Source organism: Panicum hallii, chromosome 9 (assembly GCF_002211085.1).
Source record: "Panicum hallii strain FIL2 chromosome 9, PHallii_v3.1, whole genome shotgun sequence".
In the NCBI taxonomy this organism is placed as follows: domain Eukaryota; kingdom Viridiplantae; phylum Streptophyta; class Magnoliopsida; order Poales; family Poaceae; genus Panicum; species Panicum hallii.
In genome coordinates, this window is record NC_038050.1 from 65229797 (window position 1) to 65242293 (window position 12497).

Consider the following 12497-nt stretch of genomic DNA (forward strand, 5'->3'; position numbering starts at 1 on the left):
ACTGACACCACGACACAGACAGACCAGCTTCTATTTTGCTCGGGCGATGCAACTTGGCCACTTGGGTTATGTGAATCTCCATCCATCCTCCAAGATAATGGAGCTTGCTTTACTGCAACTGATCGGTGACCGGATCCGGAGTAACCATTATTAGTGAAATGGCTCCGATCCATCCGAGAAATGACTAGTACGTACGGTGTTATGGGACCAGAAGGACGCGCGCGCGGTCCGTGATTATATATTACGCGGGCCACTAGTGACCTCAACGCCCTGACGTAGATTCAATTCATTAGCAAGCTAATTAAAGCAGTGGATCGCTAGCTAGCTAGCTAGGGAGTCTGTACTTGCCTTGCACTCGGATCAGCATGCGTATCCTCATCTTACGTCTCGGATATATTTTATCCGCTTTGACTTTTAGCTCGGCCCCGCCCCTCGTATATATGCGATGTATCTGTTGACTACAAGGCAAGAGACAAGAAAGGTCCAAAGATTTCATCCATATCTCTACGAGAATCTGTTTGGGCGTGTTCCCCGCAGCCGGGTGAACCTATTTGGACGTCGCAGCCTGTTATATTTTCTCCGTCCCAAATTATTACACCCAAATTATTACACGTCTAATAAATTTAAAATAGAGAGTAGTAATACATACACGTTGTGTGTGGTGGTGGTGTAAGCTGTAATGAAGCTAACGATCGAGTGCGTATTTTACGGTGAGACTACTACATGGACAGGCACGGACGGATCCAAAGGATGGACAGGGTGAGTCGACCATCCTAAGAATCTGCCCAATAAGCAAATATATAGATTTTTGTCCGAGATGAAGTATTGCAGAGCTATGAATGTATCTTTCTAGATGGGTAGGAAATAGAAATAAGGGATGCTGTAACGTAGGATTACCTTATTTAAAAAATTTGTCTCGTAGATCCGCCACTGCGGACAGGGTTATCTTTTATTTGCTTTTTTACTTTCTCTCTCTATATCACGATGTCCGTCCAGCTAGGCTTGTCGGTCCTTACTTTAATTTCCTACTTTCCCTTGCAGCAACTTGGCTCCATCCATCTCCAAGGTAATGGAGCTTGATTACCCGCAAGTCGGCAACCGAATCCCGGAGTAATTCTTTCCCAAAAAAAAATCCCGGAAGTAACGTACAATGTGAACTGTCTCCATCGGAGAAATGACTAAGCTCTATATTGTCACCATCATGTGACCGTACGCGGGTTAGCTGAGCTCCTGTACCTTAACCGATGCATTTGCTGTTAAGTACTAATCGCACCTGTCACCGTCTGACTTTCTCTAATAATCGCAAGACTCCCTTCACAATGTAGCATATATATAGTAGAGATCAAGTGACGAATTGAGTATAGCTCAACCAATAAGGTTTTTTATGGTCGAACCTGCCCTTTCGAGTTCTAATCCTCAACTCTGCACTCGTCTCGGTCTCTAGAAGATACTTATAACAATAATAACAATAGAGGTGAGTACGCGTGCGAGTATATGAGTGTTTGCGTGTGTTTCGCAAAAAAGGTAGAGACTAAGTGAGCCTATTCTTTAGCCCATCAATAAATACTTAAAATATTTTAGTCTGAGAAGAAATTTTCTGAAAACTATTTCGGGTAGAAGTAAACATTGTTTTATAACAAATAAAAATATTCCTAGAAAAATATTCAGTGTAAAAAATAGAAAATATCTCATGAACGAAACAAGATGTTCCTTGGAAAGATGTTTTGAAAAAAAGGGGACAAAAATAGAAATTTTTTATATAACAAATAAAAATATTTTGAGCTAAAATCAAAATATGCTGGAAAGCCTAGTCCACTGGCCGGGCTGAATTCATTTTCCAATCTCTTTTTTTCGTCTAGAGAATGAAAATCCTTTTTTTTTGACAAGATTACAGTATCATCTCGAAATACACAACTCGAAACAAGGCAACACCGTTCTTCATCCTGATATAAACGGATTTGCGACTCGGAGTGCTGAGGCGGGCATGGCGAGGCCCCACGTGAGGCGAGGCGACGAGTGAGGTGGAGTCCAACGGTGGATATGGCGAGGTCCCTACGCGTTGTATTTTGCGGTGGTGATTGCGAGGCAACCTGTGTATGGTCCGGATATGGTGGTTTCACCCTGTAGGATGGTGTGTGGTGTTGCAGCGGCACTACGACGGTAGATCCTGCATGGCGGTGGCTTTCCTCGGTGCGGTGCAATCTGTTTCTCTCATTTTCCTATCAGCGTGGAGTCGTACCCCACAGCGGCTACATGAGGTGGAGAAGGTTGTTAGCCGCGACGGCTAGGCTTCGGTCTGCCTCCGTTGCCTAGCAGAGTGGTCTCGTTCGTGTCGATATCCCAATCCGACCGGGCAGTGTTGTCTTGTGGAGACAGGTTGTATGGCTTGCGTCGACGTCCCAATCCGACCAGCCTGATCTGTTTGAGTGGAGTTGAGTTCGGCATGATGCCCTAGTCCAACCTGCCGGTGTTATTGTCATGCCTTAGTTATTGCCTCCTAGAGCTATATTTTTATATTTTTTTTATGCTATATCAATAGAAACGCACTTGTCGAGTATTGTTCGTTAAAAAAGATACACATCATTTAACTGCCACATTATTCCCTCCGGATAGTCTATCCCCATACACACCAGTTTCAAATTGTAAATTATTTAGTTTTATCTTAAATTAAATTTCTCTAACTTTGATTAAAATTATAAAAAATACCAAAACCTATAATATCAAATTAGAATAGTTAAATCCAGCTTGAAATTAGTCAGGTTAACCTCACCAGATTATCGTCATGCTGTGCTAATGATTCCATGGAGCCGTAGTTCCAACTGTTGGGCTGGTATATATATCTACATCCATCTCCTAGACAATGGAGCTTGATTGTTTAAGTTGGCGACAAATTAGCAATGTGAACGGGCTCCACCACACAAGGCTCTATTGTCACCATCGCGTGACCGTATGCGGGTTTGGTGAGCTCATACATCTCTACAAGACGAATCTCGCACCAAGCTCGCGCACTTCGTTGGGCCACGTCACCGGCAAACCTCGGCCATCGGATCTTAGATGTAGGGTGAAAAATAAGGCGCAGGCCCGGGGGCGTTTCTCGCATCTTCACGCGGCGTCGTTCTGCTCGCTCGCGTCGCGAGCCTCGCGGCTTCACGGGCCCTCGACTGCTGGGCTCATCTCCGTCCCTTCCCGCGGCCACCACCTCATCCCTCGTGTCGCGCCGCCTCGACGGTCGCTGGCACTTAGCCACGCTGGACGCTCCTCCCTCCGCCTGCCGCTTCGCCCACCGTTGTTAGCGGCTTCTCGCCAAGGAGGCTGCCTTCACGCCGTGCGGGAAGGAGAGCATGCAGGCGCCCCTCTGCAGGGGGACGAGCGGCGGTCGGACAATGGCTCGCGGTTCGCACGAGCGGCGATCGCATCCGCGGGGTATGAGGCAGGCTAGCGGCGGTCGGCACTTGGCCGCTAGCTGGCGCGGGTGGGCAGGGCCGCTGCCGACGCGCCCGTTGGCCCTCTCACAGCATGACGTGTGAACTCAGTCATGTGAATATAAATGTGCACATACAACAGCCGTTGACTCACTTATCAACAGCTAGTTGTTTTAAAATAAAAGAGCAAGGAATTACCTGTGCTGTGAAGTGGAGAATTGCTGCTTTTCTGAGAAATCTACCTTGAACAAATGAAATGACAGGGGATCGTCAGTGATGTTCTTGGTCATGATCTTGAGGAAGGCAACGCAGAACACCCTGCAGCTTTGCTTGTATCAGGTGGCACCCGAGCTGGATTTTGATATAGTAATCAGGCTGGCTTGCACAACACACTGCAACCTGTAGTAGAATATAATCAATAGATGAAAACACAACACACTGCAAGGGACATGGGGGAGGAGAATCAGTACCATCAGCTCACACTCTGAACTTTTGATTTATGCTACAAAATTGACAGTAACAAGATTTGTCATTTTAGTGAACTCTACAAATCTTAATTTCTGATCATCTACCAGTTTGCATGCCTTAACTATACTGGAGCCGCACTTGAAGTAAGTTGTCGTATAAATTTTGCAGGAAAATTGGCAATGTTATTTCACATTAAATGTTATTCTAAACTGAAAGTTAGTAAAATATTGCTATCCGGTACAAATTGTGAGAAAGGAAAATCCTAGCTTTTCCTTTGCCTTTGCTTGTAAGACAGAAAACCTGAAATATTTTCCATGCTGTTTATTTCCTAACTACTGTAACCATACGGATTGGGCGCTTTGCCGCGCCATCCATGGAGCGAGCGAGCCTGGGATACATACCTTGGTCCATATGGATTACCAGTCAAGTATATGGTTCTTGCCGATTACCGTTCTAACTTCTCAATGAGATGGAGTGTGCTATCCCAAAGTGTTGCCTCATACATTTCGTGCCCCGATTGGGGTGACTTTTAAATCATCTTTGCAAAAAGCTAAAGAATTTTAACAAGTCGGAGGTTCCATCAGCTTTGTCTATAACCTGCAAAAAGGTGCAACAGCCAGCCAGATTTTGTTAAGAGTTGATGGTATATTATCTGAGGAGCTATAGCAGTGACAGCAAAAACAAGTAACCTGCAGCTCCATGTAACATTTTTATAGCTCCCATCTTAGTTTATTGCAACTATCTTGGTGGCTTAAAACATAGTTATATTCTGGTAGTCATTGGTACTGTTACCGAATGAAAGAGGTAGCACAGAGATTGCCGCGTTCTTTTCTATCTTCGTATTTTTGTTAATACACTTTCTGCGGAGAACATAAGGAACGCATTGAATAAAGGATTATGTCTAAATCCTTCCGGTGAGTCATATTATCGCGGTGCCCACTGGGCCCGTCAGCTGGTGCTCCAGCAGATGGGCGCGCGGCAGCCGACATCCGGGCCGAGATGACTCCTAGCGCCTCCATGGAACGCTCGATGACGGAGTGATCCCAGTGCTTCGTGAGCTTGCCGACCTCCAGACTCAAATCTTCGACGACGCCTTCGATCTCCGGCCGCCACTCTAACAGCTTGTTTGCCGTCTGCTCGATGTGGTCGGCGCGCTTGAGGTCGATATCGGCGATCCGGCACAACAGTTTTCCATCCGACCCGAGGTCCGTGGGCCGGCCCATGGCTCGGCTATTTGGCCTCACACGGATCCAGCCCAGCACGAAGTTAATCGGGCCCAGCCCGGCCCTGCCCGAGCCTTGTGCCATGCCTGGGCTGAAACCTTGGCACGTGGGCCGGTCCGGTCCGGCACGGTTAACTAACCTGGCTTCATAGAACTTATAATTTCAGCCCACCAAATAAAACTTCATCGTCAACACACATATATACATATATTTTTATCCTCAAAACCCTAACTCCCACCCTACCTGCTTCCCTCTACCCCACTGTGGCACCGCCCAACCTGCTCTCTACCCTGTGCAGCAGCGGCCGGCATCTCCTCCCCTCCCCCGTGGCCTGCTCTCACGCGGCGGCCCGGCTGCACCAGCACCTCCTCGCCTCCCCGCCAACGGCGCAGCCGGCGGCACCTTCTCTACTCCCCGCGCGGCGGCACCTCCTCCCTTACTCCCCGCGGCGGCGCGGCCTGCACTAGCACCTACTCACCTCCCTACCAGCGGCGTGGCCGGCGGCACCTCCACCCCTCCCCGCGCGGTGGCGCCAACGGATGACCGGCGATGCAGCCCGCGTCCAGCCGCCCCTCTGCTTGCTGCGCGGCGACGAAGCCAGCCATCCCATGCCACGGGCCTACATGGGCTACTCGGGCTGTCGAGCTGGCTCGGCATGGCTAAAAGTCCCCTTATCCTTCTTGGGCTGAGGCCTCGGTGCGTGAGCCGGCCCAACCCGGCACGAATAAGTAATCAGGCTAATCGGGCTGGATCTAATCGTGCCAGGCCTAATCGGGCCGGGCCATGCCGTGGTGGGCGGCCCGAATGGCCAACTCTATCTTGCGCTCCCACGTGACGTCGTGGTCCTCGAAGTGCTTCTGGATCTCATCCAGGATGAGCTTCGTATTGGAATCTATGGCGCCGAGTTTCTTCTGGAAGTGGGTGAAATAGTTGTGGCCGGTGGATTGTGAAGCGTAATTCAAGATTGTAGTCTTTGATACCAGATATGTTAGCAGCAGTGGGGATCGAGAGGAAAAGCAGGTAGATCGAGGTGAAGAATAGCAAGGGAAGAGGCGAGGAATGATTAGAGGATTCAAAAATGTGTTTACAATTCAGTTCATGCCTCTCGCCTCTCCCGGCGGCGCCTTTAAGCACAGGTCGCCACAATACTCTCGCGTCGCACGTACGCACGCTTGCACGGGCCTAGCCCATTCAGGACCCGACACATGCAAACTGGGCCGTCTTGTACGTGTAAAGAAGCGACGCCCATCATCATCAGTTGATGTAGCTGGAACACTCAAAAAAAAAAAGTTGATGTAGCTGGAGCAGCTGTAACACCAGGCCATCGCTGTGCTCTTCGACGGCCACCGCTTCTACGTCGGCGCCCGGAAGACCGCCGCGTGGGACGACGACGTGGACCGCGTGGAGCTCGCCCTGGACGAGATGAGTTGGGGGTAGCAAAGGAATTTAAATTTTTAAATTTTAATCTAGATAATTTATAAATTTTAATCTAAATAATCGGATTCTGAAAAGATCGGATTCTACTTTTATTTAATATTAAGTAAAAATATATATATATAGAACACTGCTAATTTACGGCAGGCTGTAATATGGCTTCCTGTACGACCACGTTATTTTCAGAAAAAAATAAATTGCCATGTCATAGCACGCTTCTATTTTTAACAAGAATTGCTAATGTTGTTTTTATAAAATGTGGTCCCAACCGTTTTCTAAAGGATACCGATGATGTATTGTACATGCTTGCAGAGGAGGAGAATAAAAAGGAAACATATGCATGCAAGGAGAGAAAAGAAGATCAATGACGCATGCATTTGATTTTGAAAACTAAAAAAATTGTAGTTTTAAAACCGAGCATCCAAATCAAAATCCGATTGCGCTATTGCGCTTGTTTCATCAAGAGCTTCAAAACAAGATCTCACATCAATATATTTTAGTAATATTTTTCTAGCGTGAGAAAATATTTTTCAGTGTATTATAATTTGCTTACCACATTGAAAAAGTTGCTTATGACTTTACAAAAGTTGAAAAAGTTGCTGAGCATTTACACGTACAACATAATTCTGAATGGTCTTTGCAAAAATAATTGTGTTGATGAGGCATTTAAAATATTTCAGAGTCTATGTTCTAAGGGTTTTCAACTTGACATTATTACCTTCACATTATGATTGATGCTTTGCTCAAAAGTGGCAGAAAGGAAGATGCTATGGATATGTTTGCTGCTATCTCTTCCCATGATTTTGTTCTGAATGTTGTGACATATCGCATAATGATACAAAATCTCATAAAAGAAGGGTTGCTAGAAGAGTCTGACAATCTGTTTTTAGCAATGGAAAAGAGTGGATGCAGTCCAGACTCATGTATGCAAAATTCTCTTGTTAGGAGGCTGTTGCGTAGAGGTGAGATAATGAGGGCTGGGGCTTACCTCTCCAAAATTGATGAGATGAACTTCTCACTTGAGGCATCCACTACTTCCTTGCTAATATCAGTTCTATCGAGGGAGGAATATCAGCACCATGCAAAATCCCTGCCTGAAAAATATCATTTTCTTGTGGATGTCAATAAACGATTGTTGTGTTAAATGAATCAAATTCTCAACAGTGCTGATACATCTAAATGGGACATGTTAATATGTTGAAGTGATTATCCATGTCTCATGCTCTAATTTACTTATGATGTTCTGTTGTCCTATTTGTTTTTCTCTAGAGAAATGCTGTTGTGTTGGTGCAGTTAAGTGTTTATCTCCAGGTAAAATTATCTTTTGTGCGGTCCAAGTTAGCTTTACAGCAGAATCAGTTTATTACAAATTAACTGATAGCACTTAAGTCTCGCTCTGCATTTTGTTTCTTGTTTGTGCAGCTACCCTGCACTCATGGTGATAAAGATATATGATATGGACCTCTTGATCCTTGAGGTGATTCCTACAGTTTAAGCTGTGAAGTGATCTTTTTTCCTTGTGGTGACTTGAGTACAATATGAGGGGAAGAACGTTGGTGGTGAGCTGAGTACAATTGAGCAGAGGCGCCCGCCCGCCGCCCGTTCCTGGCCGCAGCGCATCATGTCGCAAGGTGCGTCCCGCTCCAGTTTGAGAGAGACGAAGGGTTCTTTCTTTGTCCTGTGGCTGTGTGTGTCGAGACCGGCCGCCCCTGGGCCCCGTCGCGTCGCGCCAGCACCTATCCTATTTCTGTGTTTGGCCCGCCGCAGCCGTGGATGTCCTGGGCTCCCGGCCCTTCCCAAAATATTCCTAGTCTCCCAGACTCCCACCATACATGCATCACACGTCTTATCTTGTCACGCAACGACGCGCCATGTGCGGACTCCCCGTCAGGCATCTCCGGCCGTTCGCGTCGTCGTCGTCCGTCCTGTGCCCATCTGATGATTATGTTACCATCATCGTCAGTGTACGTCGTCTCATCTGATTCGCCTGATGGGGGAATCTAATCAAATTCACAATTTGCTTGCGTGAAGATGGTGAAGGCATACATCACCACGCACGAAATTGTCACAGTTTTTTTTCTACGGTACTTTTTAGCCTGGAATGGAGATGAAACAACAGAGACGATGCAAATTATATATATTCTAGATTATTGGATCGGTTCAAAATATTAATAAAATAAACTAAAATGATATTTTACGAAAATAATTTGGATGAAGAAATACGCGCGTGACACGCCCGTGACGAACGCGTACGCATGGACAAACAGAATCGAATATTGCTGCACATGATAGCTTCCCTGCATACCCTGTACACAAGCCCAACAGTAGGTGATCGATAGATACTCCAGCAGATCACGATAGCAGCCGGCCTTTACCTATCTCTTATTGCCTAAGTAGTACATAAACACAAATAAAACCAAAGAAACTAAATAAACACGGTAATTAACTAATTAAGCAGGCCAGCAGCTCGATCAGCTTGGTTGTTAGGAGCTGCGGCCCGCGCTTCGCTTCTCCGATGTCCACTGCTTGTACTGGTCGAAGAACTCCTTGTTCTCCTTCTCCAGCTCCTTCCACACTGCGCTCGTTCACAGCGATTGATTCACATGATGAGTTAGTTCATCGGAATTAATTACAGGCGGTGAGGATGGAAAAATTAGTGGTGCCTGTTGGATGTGACATCCCGATCCAATAAGAATGAATTTGAACCCACTAGTGGCCCAAGTGTGGGTGGTATGGCATATGTGGGGAGTTGTCTCACCTTGCAGTTGAGGGTGAGTCTCACTGAAATATAAACCCAAGTGCCAAGTGCATTTCAACCCCCGAGTTAACCTTTTTACGCAAAGCGAGGACGAAAGCGTAAGCGAGGTTGGTGCGAGTGCGTGTTTTACTCAACGTGCGAGTAGAACTGATCCATATTTGGAGATGGGGCATTACAGTGGACGGACCTGTGGAGGTGACGACGGGCTGGACGTCGGCGCGCTTGGCCAGCGCCTCCATGCACTCCTCCATGCTCATCCCGAACGTCATGCACCTCTCAATCAGGTGCTGCACCTGCGACAACCACCTCCGTAAGTTACTCATCCTGACCTCTGAAGAACTAACACGGAGACGGGTGCAGTCTCGGTACAGGAACGGATAGATGGTCAGTTACCGTGTGGATGTAAGAGGCAGGATTGGAGTCGTCTCCCAACGCCATGGATCCTTAATTTCTTGTTAAAGCTACACTAGATAGCCAGACAGCCAGCGCCCTGTTGGCCTTTCTCCCTTCGTCTTCCTCCCGGAGCAGTTGGCCAGTTGCCTCAGCAAGCAAGTCTATGGCTGCCCGCAATCTGACTCTGTGTGTGACGATAAGGCGTGCAGAGTCGACAGGGGAGGATCCTATATATACATGCGCCACGGATGAGGACACCGTCCCCCGCGCGCCGCCTCGCTGGGACGAGTCCACGGCGCCTCCCGCCCGGCGCCCGCGACGACGGCGAGCCGGCGATGGGGTCCTCCCGTGGACCGCGCGCACGGAGGGGGGCGCCCGGAAAAGCGGGGCGGGGCGTTCACGTGGGCGCGGGGAGGCGATTGGTGGAGGGAGATTGGAAAGCGACGTGGGCCGCGGGCAAATATCTTTTCTCCCCGGCCCGTGGTCTATGCCGGCGGGCCCCCACCAGGCGAGGAAGCCGCCAGGTGGACATGCACCTCGCCCCTTCACGTGCCACCTGGCCCCGCCGGCCCGCCACGCCGCGACTGCTCGGCCCGGTTCGGCACCGGTTCTCCGGGATCCTCTCTGCCGAAATCTGAACCTTTTTTTTTTTGAAAAGATCCAACTCTGAACTGCGATGCACGAGAATGCGAGGTCAATCAAAGCGCAGCGACTCGGCACAGCAACGGTGGCGGGCGCAGCGGATCCCGCCGCCGCTACTGTGCAGCACGGGGCCTCGCATGTGGCCGAGCGGACAAAAGGGCAGCGTGGGCCCGTGGCCCGGCCGACGCGTAGCCCCGGGTAGCTGTCTACATGGCGGAGCACCTGTCGCGCATGCACGGCGCCTACGCAGCTTGCCTGCCTGATCTTCTCTCCCTATCCCATCATCCTTTCTTCGTCTCTCTCCGGATCCGGAAGGGACGGGGCGGCGTCGCCGTCTTGCTCCTGCAGACGGACAGAAAGCTACGGCGGGCCTACAAGCTCCGACCCGCTGCCCGGCCGGAATTTTTGCCGGATACGGCGTCCGCGGCGAGGAGCAGCTCAGCGGAGCGGAGCACGAAGCCGTCGTTTCCTACCAGCCGATCGGTCGAGCTGCGCCCGCCCTGCAGCACCGTTCGCACAGCCCAAGCACCATCATGGTTGAATGGGTTGATGGTCGTGGGCTCGTGGCGGCGCTGGAAAACGTCAGGCCGGGCGTCGTGGGCCTGTCGGCCCCTTCTGTCTGAAAAGACCTGCTGGGCCTCACCAGCCTTTGGGGAAACCGCAAGTGTGGCCCGTGTTAAGTCCTTCCGCTAAAGAGCCCAAATGTCCGAGAAACTTCAGCCCGGTCAATACTTATATTTGCTTACTCACTCCAACCCAAAATATATGCACTTCTAGAGTTTGGATGCGGAGATGAGAAATTATATATATATCTCTATAAATATATAATTATTGTACCTTGAAAGAAGAGAAAGTAGAAAAAGACAACAACTAGGTTGTCCTGTTCGTAGATGTGCATTTATTTTGGAACAAATTTTAAACACTAGAAGTGCATTTATTTTGGAACGGGGAGCATAAACTAAGTTTAAGAGAGGATTAAATTAAACTCGAATACACATATCTAGTATTCAAGGTTGGGTTTCGCAAAAAAAATACTACCTCTGTTTTAGAATATAGCTATTTTTAGATTTTCTCCAAGTCAAACTTTTTAAACTTTTACGATGGTAAAAAATTATAAAGATTGACAACATAAAAATAATATTAGTTTATTTATAATAAAACCAACTATCGTAATATGTAACTTTTTCTATTTAAAAGTAATTATTTTTAGAGATATTATTGGTTAAAAATGAAAATATTTGACTTTGATCAAGTCAAAAAGTTGTTATATTTTGAGATGGAGGTAGTATTCTAGGTTGGGATTTATTTCAGATATACGCGCTAGTAGCATTTTCCAGTAATATCACATCAGAACAAATAAATTACTATGGTCTATGGTATTGTTCAGGAAAAAAATCTTTTCTTTGTTCCCCTTAAAAAAAGATTTCTTGATATAAGACTTTACATATTTGTAAGCCATTAACACCAACACACGTGTTCAAAGAGGAGAAAAGCTGAAAGCACCTGATTCTCCGGTCAGGTCGTCAGAGTGAATTTGAATCAATCAGAAAAACGAATTGCCATCTGGCAATTCTATAAGGTTCCTTCAGGTGTGTAAACGGCGGGCAAATGTGCACACAGATGGACGGACGTGCTGCACATGCACGCCATTGCGTACTCCTCGGAAAGGTTGGTGTTGGGATTAGGGGCAAAAGCTTCCAGAAGGATGGTCCAAATCGGGGGTCTAGAATCTAGATGGCGGGCACCTAACGACGCAATTATCGCTCGTTCCCCGGCGGCGCTGCCTCGGTCGTCAATGACCGTTGCTATCAGGCGCTGCTCGCTCGCAGTCAACAGGGCGACAGCGCGGAGGCCAAATAATTCTACGGCCACCCAACCCAACCATACGTTCTAGGACACGAGCTTGCCATATACGGTAGGCTTTTAGCGTTTCACAAGTACCGGTGCCGGCGTTTGGTACAGTGTAACTGCTACTATATGTATCACACTAATATTATTCTAAGTTAACAGTAGCTTCCTCATTATTATTAAGTTTTTCTTTTGTAATACATCGGTTTTGTATCCATTTTATGAGTGTGATCTCTCTCTGTAAATATATATCAAATCCACTATATGAATCTAACCATTAAATAATTCAACAACATTAAACGAACAAGG

The 12497-nt window shown here is 47.6% G+C and overlaps 1 protein-coding gene and 1 pseudogene across 1 annotated transcript; one reads left to right on the forward strand and one right to left on the reverse strand.

The window, feature by feature from the left end:
* Window positions 1–6536: 6536 nt before the first annotated feature.
* On the forward strand, window positions 6537–8042 carry LOC112873345 (annotated as a pseudogene).
* Window positions 8043–8670: 628 nt separating this feature from the next.
* LOC112872961 lies at window positions 8671–10025 on the reverse strand. The gene is made up of 3 exons (XM_025935994.1): window positions 9699–10025; window positions 9493–9598; window positions 8671–9122 (listed from the first exon to the last, which is right to left on the reverse strand). Exons 1-3 carry the CDS (start codon window positions 9741–9743, stop codon window positions 9031–9033), a joined length of 243 nt encoding a protein of 80 aa, XP_025791779.1. The 5' UTR covers window positions 9744–10025; the 3' UTR covers window positions 8671–9030.
* Between the last annotated feature and the right edge of the window lie 2472 nt (window positions 10026–12497).